Source organism: Eubalaena glacialis, chromosome 11, assembly GCF_028564815.1.
Source record: "Eubalaena glacialis isolate mEubGla1 chromosome 11, mEubGla1.1.hap2.+ XY, whole genome shotgun sequence".
Taxonomy (NCBI): domain Eukaryota; kingdom Metazoa; phylum Chordata; class Mammalia; order Artiodactyla; family Balaenidae; genus Eubalaena; species Eubalaena glacialis.
In genome coordinates, this window is record NC_083726.1 from 50,495,478 (window position 1) to 50,513,959 (window position 18,482).

Consider the following 18,482-nt stretch of genomic DNA (forward strand, 5'->3'; position numbering starts at 1 on the left):
TTGCCTAATGGCCCAAAGGAAACGCAGTGTAATTCAAACTTTTTTAAAACAACAATGAAAAGTCACAAATACCCTTTCTTCAAATCTCTCTCTCAATGCTCTTTCCAAAACAGAAAAGAAACTGATTTCCCTTTTCTCTAAAAGACCAAGACCAATGCCAGCTAGGAACATCTGCCAGTGCTAGTTTGAAGGCAACTTTGAGGTTCCAAGAATATTTATTTGTGTAGTTATTTATTCCAAAAGGGAAGATCACAGAAATTCAAATAGAATGTAACATATATCAATTTAAGAAAGAGCTTTGAGAAGATCTGGTGATAGAGAATGAGTGGGAACTATCATCTGCTCTGCCAGATCTGGACAATATTTTAAATTTAAATTGCTGCTTTAGCATCAACTTTCAACTTATACATAATGTACATCTCTTAAAAATTTGTATCTAAATATATTGGGTTTCTTGGTTGGTTGGTATTTTTTCACTGGGTGAGAACTCTGAGAAGCGAGAGAAGCAATTATGAAAGTCTATGACCTAGGCTATGATAAGACCAAGTCTGGGATTGGGAACTCCTACAGTATGCCCTTGTTTTAGCAAATCCCACTTCTGCTACAGGAAGCCACAGTAATTCCTTGACTGTTGGTGGCAGGAGGGGTGTAAATAAAAACGTGAGGTAGTTCTTTCCACAAGTGGGAAATATTTGTCTACATAATATCCCTGCAATGTCTGACAAATTACCAGAGCATCTGCTTGTTGTCATCTGTGAGTAAACTCTTAGCTTGGTATTAACTGAACTTGACAAATCATGAGCTAGCTGCAGTTTACAGGCCTTATTTCCTGATCCAGCCATGACTAGAGGAGCCACTAAAACTCCCAAAAATGTGAACCAAAGAGACCACCAAGTATAAGAACTGCAAAAGCATAAGCATTAAAAAGCATATGGGGGAGCTGGTGACAGCACAGAAGAGTAATTTACCAGGACTTGTGTATAGGAAAGAATTAAGACTGGTGGGAAATAATTTAGACTCTGCTCCCACAGCTTAACTATCAACTTGAAGGTTAAAAAAAGTGTTTTTTTGACGTTCTAGCAAGATACTAGATACTAGATCTATATGATAGAGAACATAGCAGAGGCTCTATAAAGGAAAATTAACACAGAAATACTAAAGGTAGAAGAACAGAATATGCTGAGAAAAGAAAGAGTTACCTATTAAAACTTTCGTCTTTCTGACTTGGAATTTGTACATTTATATTGAACTAATAAAAGAAAATCAGTGATTGCTGAAAAATGTTTGTATTCTAAACTCTCTCCAGGCTACCAGACCAAGACTAATACCAGAAATAGATCAGGAGTAAAATTATAGTTAGAAAAGGGGAGAAAAGTAAGGTAGGACATTAAAATTTTATTCTGAAATTATCTCTGGCCACGACAATAAAATTTAACAAATATTCACTGAACAGTCTTACTCCTGTCATCAGCTGTACAATACATACAGTATCATAGAACTGGCCACTAGGATTAAAATCCACTAGAACATATTTCATGTTAAGTGGCGAGAGCAGCATCCCACAGAAATTTTTACATACATATATACACAGTCCACATTCAACCATTTTCACATATTTTCAGTACACACAGTTGCAGCATATTACAGTCACGTGTCTAAGTTGTTGCTCGATAGAAACCCAAGCCACTGCCTAGACATAACTGTAGCAGTTGAGCTGAGTATAGTTACAATTCATTTTATCTATGTCCATAGCAGAGAGATGTACAAGCCCCTAAGAAACAGAGAGTTCACAAATACTGTTTTTTTTTAAATGCTACCACAGCATTATGTTGGGCAATATTAAAACCTTTACCAACCTAATCAGTTTTTTTTTTTTTAAGTCTTCTGCTTACCAGAATATTCTTGATGAAAAAAATTACAAAAATGAATGCTCTCTTGAAAATAATTCACACTTTGAAGATTCCAATATGGCCCAATGCTACTGATGCCTAAAGTGTTTCCTAACATTCTGATGGAGTCCTTCCACATGACTCCAAACCACCTAGTAAGTTTAAAAGTGGCTTAAGTGCCTTGCACCCAAATTGTAAAAATCCCTGGCCATCCTTACTAGAGCCAGGCACATATAAAAGGAATGCACTTTGGTTCATACCAAATGCCCTGGGATTAATCACACTATAAAATTAAATGGTTTGAGGTAAATTTTTACAAATACAGTTGATTTTTGTCTAGTGTTAGCATAACAAAAAAAAATATCGTTTAAAAAATCAGTCTGATGTTAAGATACAACAAAGACCATCTTTAACCCCTTAAACATAGGAATTCCCTGTGTAACTAACCAGTGGTTACCTTTTTCGGTGCCTGACGATGACTCACGCCTTATGGTTTCTATTAAGGCCTGTAAGTAACTGGATGTTTAAGACAGATGTATCTTTGCAGAGGTGGGTTCCATCTAGTATTCAAAGAGTTAAAGAGGCCAAAAAATGCATGCCCTACAACATGGCATTCAGAACAAAAGGCACATTGTTATCACTAAGGGCACAATTTCTCCTCTACTGTTAATCTACACTGTCTTGCATCACTGTTGTTCCACTGTTGTAGCAATACACTTAAGTGGTAATGCACGCTCTGGGGGTGCAAGAAACGGAGCCAGATGAGACCGCAACCAAAGACAAGACCACACTGTGCTCTTCCTAAATCTGAAAACAGCTCAGACATCCCTAGACAATGGTAACCTGTGAGACCAAGGACTGTTTCCAAGCCAACTCCTAGTAGCCTATCGGAGCCCTTCATTTGTGTTTTAAAATCACAACTATGCAACAGGTATTTTTTTTTTTTGACATTATAATTAAGCTAGAATTAAAAAGCATCTCTATCACTAAACACTGAACATGGCGGCTCTTGTGAAAAAGGGAAATTTCCCTGTATTTAGGGGGTGCGGTGTTGGGGGAGCCCCAATAGTGCTGCACATTATAGTTTGGCTTAAAAGTTTCCGGTTACATTTGTGAATAAAGATAGTCACAAATGCATTGTTGGCATCTTAAGAACCAGTTTTGTGTGGTGAGGGAGAAGACAAGCAGTATTAGCCCATTTATAAATTTTCACATGATAATCATTTTATAGGGATATTCATATTAATGGCAGGCTCAGGTTCATACATTTAAAACTAAAAGTGAAAATCTCGAGAGTGGATACGATGGAAGAGGAGCACTGGAAGGGGAAAATAGCCCTAATGTTTTTGTTTATTTTAATGACTTAAAGACGTTAACCATCATTAAGAGGCTTGTGGTTTTACAAAGCCACTTTTTATGCCTTTAAGCCAAAATTTTAATAATAAATACACAATCTTTAAATTCTAGAAGCCACTGATTGGGGGGTATCATCACATGAGCATCATTTAAAATGCAACTTACTAACATTATTGCACTTCCACAGATTACACAGAAATGTGTACAACAAGCTAAAGAATTTGACTAGGGGAAAGAAGCTATAATTTCTAAAAACAGAAGTATAAATTAATTTATCAGTGACACCCTTAAATAGTAAAGCAAATATCAACACCACTATCTTATTAATAAGCTAATCTTATTACTGATTTTTTGGCAAATATCTGTAATAGTTCCTGAGCATTTTTCTCCACCATCAACTGACAAAGCCTCAAGATAAGTGAAGTGTTTTGTTCAAAACTACCTTTTTTTTCTTAAAAGTAAGAGAAACTGTAGGATTAATATTAAAAGAACTTAACCGGAAACTTTCTTGGCCTCGCTGGGGACCATGCTTTAAGTACTTGTAAATCAATTTACAGGCAATCAATACAGTAATATCTGTGCATATAAAAGAGTATTTATCCTAATTTATACTACCCAAAACCTATTGTCCAAACAGGCAGAAATCTTTCTATATTAAATTGCACATACTAAAAAATTTTTTCCACGTGCCTTGAAATTGATATATATCACTGCTCATATATTAGTGATAAAATACTGAAATTTTCACTGTGAAAATAATTATTATTCAGAGGAGAAAATATTCTTTTACCTAACTCTCACTTTTCCAGGTAAAGTGTCATTCCCACAAAAACAATCAGTGCAATCCAAATGAAAGTAAAATAAAACAGAGGAATGCAATGTCTGTGGTTCTTCTAATGATGCATAGAGTAAATCAAACCATTTAACTTGAGGCTGAACTTTTCCTCCTTCGAATTTGTTGTTAAAATTGGCCTTGCTGAACAAGCACAATGACTTCTGTTCATGAAGAGGATTTTCAACCCTCTCTCTTTTTAAAGAGTTGATGTTTTCCCAGGCTAAGAGAACCTTACTGTGGCACGTGAAAAGTGTGAACTCAGTCTAATCTGCTAAACCGTCTTTGGAGCTATGGAAATCCCCACCTTAAGTAGCTAGGCTGTTCTTTTTTAAACTGGAACATGAAAAGATGGTCATAATCACAGCTAAAATGTCTCTCTTCTGTATTAGGAGTCTGGGATATATATTTGAAGGAAGAAAAAGAAATTAAATGTAAGCAACAGATGTGTGGTGAAAGAAGAACAGCAGGGAGAAAAGCAAAGAGAAGGGAGGAACAGTTCATGTAATACATTTCTAAATTTAGGTGCAAAACCAATTTTGTTAAACAAGGCTTCTTTGCAAAACAGCTCGCTGATCACACTGGAGAATCTGGAGGAACACACGTTTCCATTCATCCACCAGGTCTGCTTGGCCGGCCGTTAGAATGTCAGAATGCTAACTGGGCATTTCAACTGTGGGGATTGTATTTTGTCTTTGAGCACTATTTTAGGGAAAAATCTCTAAGGTGCAGTTTTTCTTAGAATATCATCTTCATCCTGACCATTCTCCTCCCACCATCACTACCACCTGGGTAACTTATGGCAAACGGAAGCAGGACAGGCTGCACCTGTGCATGAACCTGAAGCGTGGAGAGAGAAGGGGGGCCTTCGGAGGCAATCACCTTGGGGAGAATATACTATGAACCATGAACACGTAGTGAACGTCTTTGACACCAATCTGTAGATGCGCGGCAGTCATGACGTAATCAATGGCCTGCCACTGATGTTTATTACTCTGCCACACTAAATACAGTAAGGCTCATCGTACTTTTAGAACACAAAAACAGTTTCAGAAAGTAGAAAAACTTAAAGCATTGTCCCCATGTATTTTATAAAAACAAAACAAACAACTTTCTTACATTAAAATAAGTGCCAAAAAGATACAAATGAGTCGAGTTATTGAGCAAATAAAAACAGGTCTGAGCTACTCCTTTTCAACCCAGTAAGGCTCAGCAATGTCGTATCTTTCAGAATTACCAGCATCGGGGGGGACTGAGCTCAGCTAACAAGTTTTGGCAACACTGTCCTCTGCTGAATATTCCCATTGGCATCTGTCATCTGTGCCAAATTAGTCCTCAGTTTGGAAGCTGAGCTGGAAGGTGGAGGTAACTTGGAAATGGATGTGATAGCACCAGTGCTCTCGGTGATCCTTTTCACTGACGTCTTCTCCCCCGTTGGAGGCTTTGGCAGCCGCCTCCTCAGCCAGGGATGCCGCAAAGCCTGGCCAGGGGTCATGCGAACCGCAGGATCCCATTCCAAACACTGTTTTAAGAAGTCAAGGAAAAGGGGATCGTCACACCCCTTCAGTGCATTCCCCCACTCTCTGCTCTCCGGTGGGCCCCTCAGTTTCCCCCTCCGGGAACGGCCTCCGTTGAGAACCACGGAGCCGTCTGAGAGAGTCGTGACGGTGCAGTAACGGGGATAACCCTTGGAGCTCACAAAATTTTTGGCTCGTTTGGATGCATCCAGCAGTTTCTGGGAGGGCATGCCCAGCAGTTCAATCATACAGGCCAGCTGGTCCCCTTCATCTTCCCCAGGCAAGAGGGGGTATCCAGTCAGGAGCTCCGCTAGGATGCAGCCCAGGCTCCACATGTCGATGGGCATGCCGTACCTGGCGCCGAGGATCACTTCCGGGGCCCGGTAAAAACGGGACTGGATGTACGTGTAGACCCGCTGATGCTCGTAACAACTGGAGCCAAAATCAATCACTTTAATCCCGCTTCTACCCTGCTGCTTTAATAAAATGTTCTCGGGCTTCAAGTCACAGTGAATTATCCTGTTTTTGTGCAAAGCATCCAGGCACTGCAGGATGGAGTGGGCGAACTTGCGAACCAAAGGCAGGCTGAAGCCCTGGAACTTGTTCTTCTTGATGAGCTCGTAGAGGTTCATGCTGAGCAGCTCGAACGTCATGCAGATGTGGCTGCGGAAGGTGAAGTTCTCCAGCATGTGGATGACGTTCATGGCGTTGTCCTTGTCCTGCTTCCGCAGGTGCTCCAGGATGCGGATCTCCTCGGCCGCCTGCCGGTGGAAACGCTTCTCGTTCCTCACCATCTTCAGGGCCACGTGCTGGTGGACTTTGTGGTCGTAGGCCTTGACCACCTGCCCAAAGCTCCCCTTCCCAATGACCTTGAGGACCTCGTACCTGTAAGCCACGTGATCGTGAGGCACCTGCACGTAGGATCCCTGGTCATCGTCGTAGCCACCGTTGTTCGGCCCGCCTGTCATGCCCTGGCGCTTCTTTGCGTTTGGACCCAAGAAGTATATTTCAGGGTAGCTGAAAATCTCATGGTGTTCAAAGCTGCTTAGTTTCTGCATGTATTGCTTCATCGCTTGCTCGGGTGTCATGGGGGTGGCTTTCACCTTCCCCATGCCTTCCAGAGACTTCAGAGAGGTGGAGCTCCCCTGCCGTCTGTGGATGCTCTCCAGCTGCCGCTCCGGCACCACCGGCAGCCCCGTTTTGCCCACCGTTGTAAGCCCATTTGGTTGTGTTGTGAGCACTGTCCGCTTGTTACTGTTATCCTCAAACAGCTGCTGAACCTGGATCTGTCCATGGCTGTGGTTGCCGACGTGTAGGTGGTCATTCATTGTGTGCTTACTGCCGCCAATCTGTAATTCAGAAAGGGAACATCAAGAGAATGGAAGACGTCTGTCTGTTCGAAAGGGATCTTTTATAAATCGGCGCCCACCCCCACCTTTACAAAATCCAGTTTGGTTTGAATTTACAGCCAGAATCGGGTTTCTTAAATGGAGAGAGTTGCGCACGCAGGAGGGACCTCACGCACACGCCGGCAGGGAGAGGGGACGTGACGTGGACAGCCTCAGACAGAAATAAAGGCAGAAGAGGCTGGGGGGCTGGGGAAGGCTATCCAACTTGGGATCCGGAAGAAAAAGACCCCCATAGCTGCTACACGTAACAAAGAGCCTGCTGTACGTGTTTTCAGGGCTCTTAGAGTAAGTCCTCAGGGGAGGCAGAGACCATGCTTCTTGCTCATCATTCTCTACCTAAGATTTAGCACAGGGCCTCGGATATCATAGAGGTGCCATGCAGCCCATACTTGATATCAAGATGAAAGAGGATACAGAAAAAGCATGAATACGTCGGCACTCTACTGGATCTCCCGCCCCCAGATCGTAACATTTTTCACACTTCACTTAGTAGCTTCTTTATTACCGTGAGGGCAGGGACCAGGTCGGTCTTGTTTACTACTCCTTCTCCAGTGTTTAGCTCTATTCTGAGAACACTACTGTCTTCATTCTCGGTCTTCTCCACTACCTGAAAATCAAACTAATTACACCTAGGAAAGTGCATGATCCAGAAGCAAAGAAAATTGTACTTTTAGGCTGGAAAGTTTCCCATGTAGATGTGCACTCTGTAGCATCTTGTAAACCCCAAACCTATTTTTAAGTTTCTGGGCTTCACTGGCTGTGATGACCATTTAAGGCCATTCAGCCCAACAATCCAGCCGCCACCCTCTTTTGGGCCTTCCTTTGGTCAATGGCTTGGCTCTCTCAAGACATGTATTTCTCCCGGCTGCTGGGATACTCAGCTTTCTGACAAGGAATACAAAGTAGCAATTTCTATTTCAGGCACACATGCCATCCACGAACATTCCTGTCTGAACAAAACTGATGGCATAAGCCAAGGGGCCCCAGCCTTCCTACTGAGAATCTACTTGGGATTTCTTTCAAGCATTATTATGGCCAAGAGGTGAGGGGTAGAAGAGGAGTAGCAGCCAGGATCCCCTCCCAGTTAGGAATTCTTGCCAGCCTCAGACAATCACTCACAAGTCTTAAAAGCATCCCACTAGATGATTTTTATATGAAAGCTTAAAGATCAACTTGCCGTTCACAATCCATCTCATTCATTCAGCCAGTGTTAGCTGAGGTCTAACCACACATGTGGCAGAGTCCCTGCCCTTTAGGAGCTTACAATCAACTAGCTGAAGTCCTCTACTATCAGTATTTTTCCCATCATCTCCTCCTAAATCCTACCTCTTGGGCTTTACGTATCACTAAATGCGTAGAAGTGCTCTGTATATGTAATATCATAATTCAGGAAGTGGTTTCGGACTACCTAGATTATAAAATGAAATTCCAAGTCCTTCTTACTAGGAGACCAACACCTTCAAATTTTCTTTAACTGACACACAGCATGCACAGGACTATCTGAGGCATGCACTTTCTCTCTTCAATCTCCTAAAACAAAGTAGAATATAGTATAGTACTTGGGCCTGTCTGAAGTATGACTTCATTGACTGAGAGATTTTATTTCTCAGATTTCTGGAAGACTTCTAGTTGAACCCTTTTATTAAACTCACAGATGATATTCCATGCTAAGTGAACTTATCTTCTGTCAGGTAGCTGGACAGGTTATTTTATCCTCGTTCTATGCCAAAAGCAAAGCAGTTCATAAAAAGGCATTAGGAAGTCCTGGGTACATACAAAAGTAGTACAGGCTTGTCCATGGATTTTTGTTCCCAAGCCTCACTCTCTGAGCCTCTCCTCCTCTCCACTACGGTCTTTCAAGCACCAGGGAATAAAAGGACCTGAAATTAGAAATATATGTCTCCTAGAGAACCATTCTCTTCAGGGCAGCTTGGAGAGATTTCAGAAGAAAAACCAACATTACCAGTATACATGCTACAAAAAGCATGAGGCTTCACTGGGGACAAAATTAACATTGGGGCTTTAGGAACTCCTAAAAAGAGGACAAAGTAAAACGTTCTGAGCTTCAGAAACCAACTTCAATTTTTGCAAAAGCAATTTTAATGTTCTGCATAATTCAAAATATCATCAAAAAAAGCTGAGTAGTGACTAGAACTAAAGAGAGTTTGCCAATTAACTGGATCACCTCCTGTCTTTCCAACTACCTTCTCTTGGTCTCCTCCACAGCAGCAACGAAGAAGGGTTCCAGAGTTCCCCAGGGTTCAAGCCTCAAGTCGCTGGTGGCTTCTCACTCCCATAACTCTCCCTGGTCGACTATGACCACAGCCAGGGCTCCAGCAACCCCCCAGGGGCTGACATCTGCCACATGTACACCTCTAGCTAAGAGGAGCCCGATCTATGTCTCCCGAGCTCAAGACCCGCCCTGTATCCGACTCCAGATCAGCTACCTTTCCCACAAGCAACTCAAACTCAACTCACGCTTTTTCTACCAAAACCATTTCCTCCTCCCACAACCCTCAATTTCTGGTCAACAAAAGGCTTCACCCCCGAATAATCACTCTGTCTCCACGTCTCCCACACCTTCCCAAGTCACCGCGGAGCCCCGTCATTCCTATCTGCCCCGCTCCCCTCCATCCACGCTGCCTCACCCCACACTCCTGCTGCCCCTCACTGGGACAACCGAAGCAGCCTCCTAACATGTCCCCTTGCTTCTAAGTGTAGAATTCCTCAAGTCTCTTCTCTCCACGGTGCTTCTGGAGTTACCACTGAAAAGTGTCACTCTGACACTGCCCTTGCTTTTGCTTAAGGCCCACACAGGCACCCCATTTCCACAGATAATATGAGACCTCACAGGCAAGAACATGAGGTTCTCAAATGTAGCGCCTATAGGACCCGAGTCCTTCCAGTGTCACCCACCACTGTCATATTCTCTCCGAGAATAAGCTGGATTCCCCAAGACCCATGGAGACACCATGCTCTTTTACACTCTGTTTTTGGGGAGGTTATGTTTCATAATGGTTAGGTGTCCAGGGATTTTCAATTAGATGCACGGGAAATGAATCCCAGCTCCACCACTTACTAACTGTGTCACCTTGGTCAATTGACTTAATCTCTCTAAACCTCAGAGTCCTTATCTGTAAAAACAAGGTAACAAAGCTACCTCATTAGGGCCATTAGGAGGATTAAATAAGGTAAAAGATATAGAGTGCTTTGTATAGTACTGAGTAAAGGGGAGCTAGAATTATTGTCCTTTCCAAATGCTGCTTGGAATCTCCTTCCTAACCAGGACTACGTGGTAAACTCATACTCACCCTTCAATGCGCAGTTCAACTCTCACCTCTTCTGTGAAATGGTCCCTTTCCCTTCCAGGGTGCTTATAGAGCACTGATATATTAAAACACTTATTTCATTTTACATACCTGTTTTCACACCTGATGTACCCACCTGGCTGTGAACAATTCCAGGGTGGGGTCACCTCTTATCTTTTTAAGTCCTTACTGACATAAACCCAACATAGAGTAAGTACTCAGTCAATTTCTGTTGAGTGGAAGAACGCATGTCCATCACTCCTTGTTAACTCTCACCTCTCTGAGTTATTCTTAAGAACTACCTTTGTACCTTCATAAGAAAACATGCAGTTAACACCCAGGGAATTGGGACTTGTCTCCAGTGACCCAAGTCACAAGATGTTAGGCTTGCATTGCACCAGCAGAGACTTGGAAGCAAATGACAGCCCATTAAAGAGTACTTGTAGCAGAAGAGATCAACTAAACACCTAAAAGTGACATGTGGAATCTTAAAAACCTTCCAGATGTTAGGGAGATTCATTTTAGAGGCTCTAGTAAAGGAGGATTTTGAGTCTTAAACACTGTGGGACTCTACAATCACAACCCAGGTCGGAAGCTCAATTAACTGATCTATAAAAAGGGAGGAAAAAAGCCCTAGAAATGCCAAAACATTTCCACAATACATATGCCAGGACGACACCATAAACTTAAGAATGTTTAAAACCTCTCACTCACTTTTTCCTATTTGCCAATGCCTACCTAGCACAGTGCCTCTCAAATTTAAAAATACTGAATGAATGTAATTGTTAGATACCTACAACGTATGGGTTGAAGCAGAGAGACCTCCAAAAGCCCTCTTTGACCATGACACATTTTAGCATTAAAAATTATGTAAGAACAATAGTCTAGTCAATTTGGTAGTTTTAATCTCTTCCAAAAATAAAAGGGAAAACAGCACATACTTCACTGTGCTAACATTTCTGGGAGTTTTAAAACTTTGCTGAAGTCATCTTAGAAATGCTGTATAGTGTTATGGGAATAGAACTGAGTCCAAAAAGATTGGAATTCTAGCTCCTCCTCAAACACATTGACGGTCTGTGTGGCCCTGAGTCAAATGTCTTTTTCTTCTATCAAACATAACTGTTTTTTTTTTTAATGGGAATATTCATTCTTCTTTAACTCCAATTATTTTATAAAGGTAAAACTGGTAATTGGAGAGTGCTTTAAATATTAAACAGTTATGAAAGTGATACAATACTAATATTTCAGAATTTTAAAAATAAGCACATTAATATCTCCCAGACAACATTAAAAAGAAAAAAACTAATAGGAATCAAAATAGTTATTGGGTACACTTTTAGGACAGAGAAAAAATGACTAAGTATAATATATCCACAGAGATAGGGTACAAAAGGGCAATGCACTAGATAAATTCCAAAGTTTATAATCCTTATAGTCATATGTTTATCTACCTACCACATCATTTACAAGAGAAAATATGGGCAAACACAACGAGATTATTTTCCTCTCCGTAATGCCCTTCCCCCTACCCATTCAAAAATAGCTCTTCCTAGTTGTAACTGCTGTGAAATTAAAAACTAAGAGCTTACAAAAATCTGAAAGACATATGGACACATGGATCTGCTAAGGTTCTTGCATTTGTAACAAAACTAATACAATTTCCTAGAATTAACAGTCAAGCAGTGTGTTAAAGCTGGACTCAGGAGGGCCTAGGCTTTTGCTCCAGCCTTGATAGGAATTGGCTCAGGAGTCTTGACCAAACCAGTTCACTTGTCTGACTCCTTCCTCATCTGTAAAATGAAGGAGTAGAACCAGATAAACTCTGTGGTCCTTTTACTTGCCTGTTTGAGGAAGTCTGCAATGCTGTGCAAATAAAATCAAAACTAAAGAACAACCAAAACCCAAATTCATGCTTTCAAAACCAAGCTTCTAATGATCAACAGCTTACTGAAGTTTAGGTAAGTTAATCACAGGTAAATCTGGTAGATACCACAGCAAAATATAAGCACCATCATTAGGAGTCCCGAGAAGCACCCACACATCTTTTCATTTCTGGTCCACCACAGGCTATTCCCCTAGTATCATTTTCTGTCATCTCATTACATATTTCAGTTGTAAAGAGGCTCTGATCAAGCAAAGCCCACCCTTACATAACTGGAAGCCGGATGCAAACCAAGTAGTATTTCTTTTCCAGGTCATACCAATTCATGTGATTACATTCACACATGGAAAAAAACTGGATGTTATATTTTCCAAATTGTCAGATGATTCCAAACCAAACTGAAACACCTAAACCCAAAGGCAATTTCTCAACTAAAACATCACAGTGACAAGAACATTCAAGTCTAACACACAGAATCAACAGCCTCCTGATGCTCTTCCATTAACCACAGCCCAACAGATTGGTTAACTTCTGTGCAGTGAATTCTCAGCCCCTGGGTCAAGATGTGTCAGGAGAGACAGAAAGAGAAGGAGAGAGAGAAAGAAAATATAAGAAGAAAACATGTTCCTGGGGAACTGTGCACAGATGTCCAGGTCTAAGAGAAAATATTCCACTCTAGCCATCCGCTTATAAATTCTCCCCATAAACAAGTTTCCCCATAACACATGACCCTCAGAGCTGCTCCTCTGAAGGCTAGAAATGGCCTTTTCTGCAAGAACTTAACTTTCACTTGGCAAACAAAGCCGTATCCTTAGCAAGCACCCCTCATACAAAACCATCTTAGGCAGTTCCTCTGGAAGATCCAATCGTAAACAAGACCTTGGAAGCCATCAACTCCTCCAGGGCACACCTCCCCTAGGCTGTCAGCCACCATCCAAGGGCTATCTCCGGGAGCCGAGAAAAGGTACGTGCTTAAGTCAAGTCCAGTCTACGGCCATACCACCCTGAACGCGCCCGATCTCGTGTGAAGTCAAGTCCAGCTTGCTGATCTCTGCAGCCACCAGCCCTGCGACGAGCTCCCAGTTCCCTCTTGGCCCTCTGAGGGACCACAGCACCTGTCAGGTGCCCATCCCTTCCCACCTCCTTCCGAGGCAAAGCCGGCCCTTTTCTTGTGAATAATATCCAACTGCAGAATCCTACAGGGGTGGCGTGTTGTTTTGACTGCTGCTGCAGCTCTTATTTTTGTTAATGTTAATTACAATTTCTGCTGTGCTCAAACCTGTAGCACTCATAAAACATGCTTCCACACGCGGAGGACAATTGTCGGTGCTCCCTGCTGGGTAGAGCCAGGCCCGGGACGCTCTTTGGGGCATCGATTTTCCGGGCAGGACGGCCTGGCTGTCCCCTAACACATATGTGTTTCTATAAATACCCACTACCCAACGTGGTGGTGGAGGGGCAGGGATGTTTATCGCGTCAGGGAAAAGGAGCTCGAGGAAGCAAGGACGGGAAAAAAAGGGGGAGGGGGGAGCGAAGAGAGAAGGAAAGCGACCAGGAGGAAGTTCCGAGGAAGAGGAGCGCAGGGGTGGGCGGGATCCGGAGGGGAAGTGAGGGGCCCACGCCACGAATCCTCCTTTGTGGCTGCGGCTTTGGGCTCGCTCAAGTTCCAGAGGGCGGCGTCCCGGAGAGGACACTGGCGTGGAGACACTCGCACTTCGGCCTCTCTCCCCTCTCCCGCCCGCATTATCCCCCAAGTCCGGGTGCCTGTGCCCCGGGCCCCTCCCGCCCCTCGCTCCCCGCCGCCCGCGGCCTGGGTCTTACCGTGTGGGCTGCGGTGGCAGCGTTGCTGGCCCGGAGCGGCGGCAGGGCGATGGGGGAGGGCGGGCCGGTCCCCACTCCGCTCCGGGGGGCCCCCGCACCGAGCCCCGGGGAAGCCTGAAGCTGGCGAACGGCGCTGTCCCCTCCTCGGCCTGGCAGCCACGCGCGGGAGGAGACAAAAGAGGGTCAAGGGGGAGAAAGTCACCCGGACCTGGTGGCCCCGCCCCACCCCTCCAGGCTGCGGAGCCCGCTCTCCCCGGGGCAGAGCCGGGGACCGTAAACGCGGGCGTCCCGGAGCGGCAGGAGGCCGGGGACGCAGACACCCGGCGCTCCCGCGGGGCGGGGCTCGGGCGGCTGCAAAGTTAAGTCGGGCCCCTGGCGCGCGAGCGAGTTCGCGACCCGGCGGCTCACGTTGCGGGCGGCCGCAGGCCTGGAGCAGGGCTGGACTGCCGACCCGGGCGCCGCCGCCTCGCCGAGTCCCGGGCGGGGGAGGCCCGGGACGGCCCCCGGCCGGCTCGGAGGAGCTTCTGAGCTCGCGTGTAACAATGAGCGGAGCCGAGACGAGGGCGCGCCGTCCGCCCGGGGGACCCCGTGCCGCCCCGCCGCGGCGCAGACTTTGTTCGAGGTCCCGCTGGTAGCGGGAGCCCGCGCCACGAGGGCTGGCCCCGGGGGCCGCGGGGCTGCGCGCCCGGGGCGGCGCGGGGCCCGGGCCTCCTTACCGGTCGGGTAGGCGGCGGGAGCGGCGGCCGAAGGTTTCCTGGTTAACATGGCCGCTGGAGAGGAAAATGCATCTCAGGGCTGCCGTCTCCGTCTCCGCCACCGCCGCCGCCCGTCCTACTGCTACTTCTCGCGGCCGCCACCGCCGCGCCTCCTGGTCGCCCCTCTCGCGGATCTCCGGCTCCTCCTCGCCGCCTCCCGTCAGCTACAGCCAGACACACACAGTCCGCTGCATCCCCTCGGCTCGGGCCCGCCGCCGCGAGCCCCCCGCTCTCCTCGGCGCCGCCGTCCTCCTCTTCCTCGGGCGGCCGCAGCACCCTCCGGCCCGTGCACATGCCTCGCCCTCCCCGGCGCGCCGCGGGCCTCCCCGATTCCCTCACATAGGGCGCGGGGGAGCTGGCTGCGCCGCCTCGGCCGACTGGCTCGGGAGCCTCCTCCCGGGCCCGCGCACGCGCACCCCCGCGCACACTCGCCAGGCGCCCGCGCACCGCGCCGCCGGGAAGGGCAGCCCCGCCCCCGCTCCCTCAGCCACCGGGCAGGCCCCACCCCCGGACTCCCCCACCCCACCCCAGGCCGCGCCACCCACTCCCGCGCACACCCCTCCCCGACCCAGCCGCCCACCGGAGTCCCTCCCACCCACTCCTCCTCCCCAGCACTCACCCCAGTCGTCGGCATAGCCACCCCTCCACTCCCCCGAAAACTCTGCAGCCTCCGCTCGCCCTTGGCCTCCCCCTCCGGCCATCTGCACGGTTCCCCTGCTAACGGCCTTCTCCCCTCCCCGGCCTCGCCCGCCCCTGCAGCACCCCTCCCCTTCCCTGCAGCGCAACCTACCATTGCTTCCCTCCCACCGAAATCGCTGCAGAGACCCCCCCCCCTCCCCTTCCGAGCGCACCCCCAACCATATATGCATTTTCAGCTTTCCGAACCTGATGGCTGCTCACAGACAATACTGCCCCCCCCTCCCCGCCTTCCGGGTCCCAGTGGCTTAAGCACCTCCTCTCCCCAACTGATCAGGTAAATAACTTAGTTGTGCGGGGGGTCACCTCGGTAAGGAAAGTCCAACCCGTTGGAGGGCCGCGCCTTAGCCTGGGGACCCCGAGTGTGGGCCAAGGAGGGGGCTGCCCTCCCACCTCCACCTCCACCACACACAGTCCCTCCCCGATTTACTGACACCAAGTGACCGCTCTCCAGTCTCTAGGACAAGGGGATGCAGAGAGGCGCGTGTGGATGGTTGCCGGGGAAGCAGTTGGCTGTGGGTTGCTAGGCAAAAATAAACATCAGAGACGCCTCCCATTTCCTTACAACTCCGAGCCTTTCCCCTGCGCGGCCACTGGGAGAAGTACACCTTCCCGAGCGACACCTTTAATTCCTCTCCTCCCCAGACACAAGTCTCTTTCCCCTTCCCATCCAAGACACGGAGAATTTCCCTGTCCTTTGAATTTGCCATATACAGCCTCTCTTTCCCTTGCAGACTGAAAAACTACTTGCCCATCTCACACCTGCGTCCTGTCGTCTGTGGCACATGCCTTTGTCCAAAGGTCACAGGTTTTGTCACTTCAACGGGGTGGGGGGGGGGGGGGAGGAAAGCCCGGCAATTCTGGATGACGTAACCGAAAGTTTGCCTTGCACTTTCTTCCCCAGACGTGCCTGGTTTCTGAAGTTCTCCTGCGGACCTGGGTCCGTTATGATCTGTCCTGTGTATCTGCCGCCCCTGGCTGGACCAAGTGTGCAGGCCTGAGCTAGTGCAGACTCAAATCAGAACGGGGACCATCGTCTCTACTGTTTGCAAATTGTCATAGCAACCTCCCAGCAAGATCACCCTCAGCTAAATACAAATGCCCCAAAATGAGTGTTTCAGAGTTACAGTGTGGCCCTCTCAGAGTCTCCAGGGCTCCTACAGGGGCATCAAGGACTGAGGGTGTTGGCAGAGGGAACAGGTGGCAAAGAGTAGAACTGTGCCTAGTAATATGTCCCTCTAAAAAATCCTCTTGGTGCCTTCTCCCAATAAAGTAGAAACACAGTGAAACAATCAATCCAATAATAAACCTTTACAAAGAAGAGTGATGACCTGATCTGGTCCCAGCAAGGGATATTCCCCCTTGCTTGTCATCAGAGACTATGACATTCAAATTCACGTGGGGAAACATATTCAGTGTTCAGAATTAACTAAAAGAAAAGGGATTACTTAGCAGAGTTGAAGCTAGAACTCATTTTCTGACGCAGTTTAATCTCACTCTGCTCTCTGTTACCTTGGCTTTTAAGAAACATCACACCTCTTTTCCTTCCTTCCCTTTCAAACAATTATTTTCATACTGTCTTCCTTTTCTTAATGAGCATTCCATACAACTGATGTTCAGATGAAAAATGTGAAGCCAAAAATTCAATTTTAATATAACCAGACCCAGCTTTCGCTCAAATTATTCTTACATTACTTCAACAGAAGCTAAATATTCTCCTGCTTTTTCATGAATAAGAAAAATGCTAACTCCTGGAAGTCATAGTGTGTGAAATCCAAATTAGAAATATTAATTTCCACATTAAACATGAGGAAAAGGAACACTGACTTTTTTTATAAACAAAGGGACACAATGAATCATTAACTTTAATCAAAGAAAAACTGCTTGTTTAGAGAACTTTTCCTAGTATGTTGTTTTATGACACGATAAGTACAATTTCAATTTTTTATCTTCTGGTTTCTTACCTTGAGGAAAATTTGCAATTAGTCTAATATCTTTAGCTATTTTAATTATAAATGGTACACCTTTCAAAATTATATTCTTGTTGACCTCTAAATTACTATTTACAATTGCTTGGATTTCTCTCATTTTATTAAATATTGATGGCCTCAACCTGTATTAATGTCAAATAGAAAAATGTACAATTGCACTCCCTGAACTTTCAAGGAGAATGAACTGGGTGAATTCTAGTAGGTATTACCCTCAAACTCTATTATTCTAATGCATCATTATCAATTATACTACATTAATCTCTGTATAAAACCCTTCCACAAATACTCTCATGTTTAATCGTCATGACTCATAACCAGGTCAGAGTTGTGTTGCTGTTAACAGTAACCTCCTTAGGGGGCTCCATTCAGTTTATTCAGAGTCTGGTCTTTGGTTCTTCCCCGTTGTAAAAACTCCATCTGTTCTGAATATTTATAAAATCCAGATTCAAATGACAGGTAGGCAGGATGTAGCAGGATGAGAAAGAAAGAAACTTTGGGGAACTCAGAATGGAGTCTTGTGGAAGGAAGTCGATTCTTCACTGAGAAAAGTACTGATCACAGAGAAAATTGGAAATGGACAAGAAAATTTCTGGTTTCAAAACATATTGAATCTCTTTATCCCAGGAACATTTACAAAGAATTCAGTGTGTGCTGGGCCTAGGGGATGGGATGAATCATCAGATGTCGTGGGTGAGGCTCCAGTCGGGCAATCTGTTAGGACCTCATTCTTTTATTCAATGAAGTAATAAACAGTCAGCACCTAACATATTTTTGACACTATTCGTACTGGGGCTGCACATTTAAATAAATAATCCCTGGCTCTGGTAATGGTTATTAAGAATCACAATCCAGTAGGGGAGGCAAGACCCTTAATGATGTGATGGGGCAGAAATCAAGGCATGTAGGAGGCACAATGGTGGCACACAGGAGGGAGTGATGAGCTCTACTTAAGAGGTGACTGGCCTCAAAAGAGCTGTGATGTTAAAGAGACTTGGGAGTTTGCCAGTCAGACAAGCCAGGCTAGGA

The 18,482-nt window shown here is 45.8% G+C and overlaps 1 protein-coding gene across 1 annotated transcript; it reads right to left on the reverse strand.

Moving 5' to 3' along the window:
• Positions 1-4,134: 4,134 nt before the first annotated feature.
• On the reverse strand, positions 4,135-14,820 carry DYRK2 (dual specificity tyrosine phosphorylation regulated kinase 2). The gene is made up of 3 exons (XM_061204392.1): positions 14,731-14,820; positions 14,015-14,163; positions 4,135-6,943 (listed from the first exon to the last, which is right to left on the reverse strand). The coding sequence occupies exons 1-3, from the start codon at positions 14,777-14,779 to the stop codon at positions 5,336-5,338; spliced, it is 1,806 nt and encodes a 601-aa protein (XP_061060375.1). The 5' UTR covers positions 14,780-14,820; the 3' UTR covers positions 4,135-5,335.
• Positions 14,821-18,482: the final 3,662 nt, after the last annotated feature.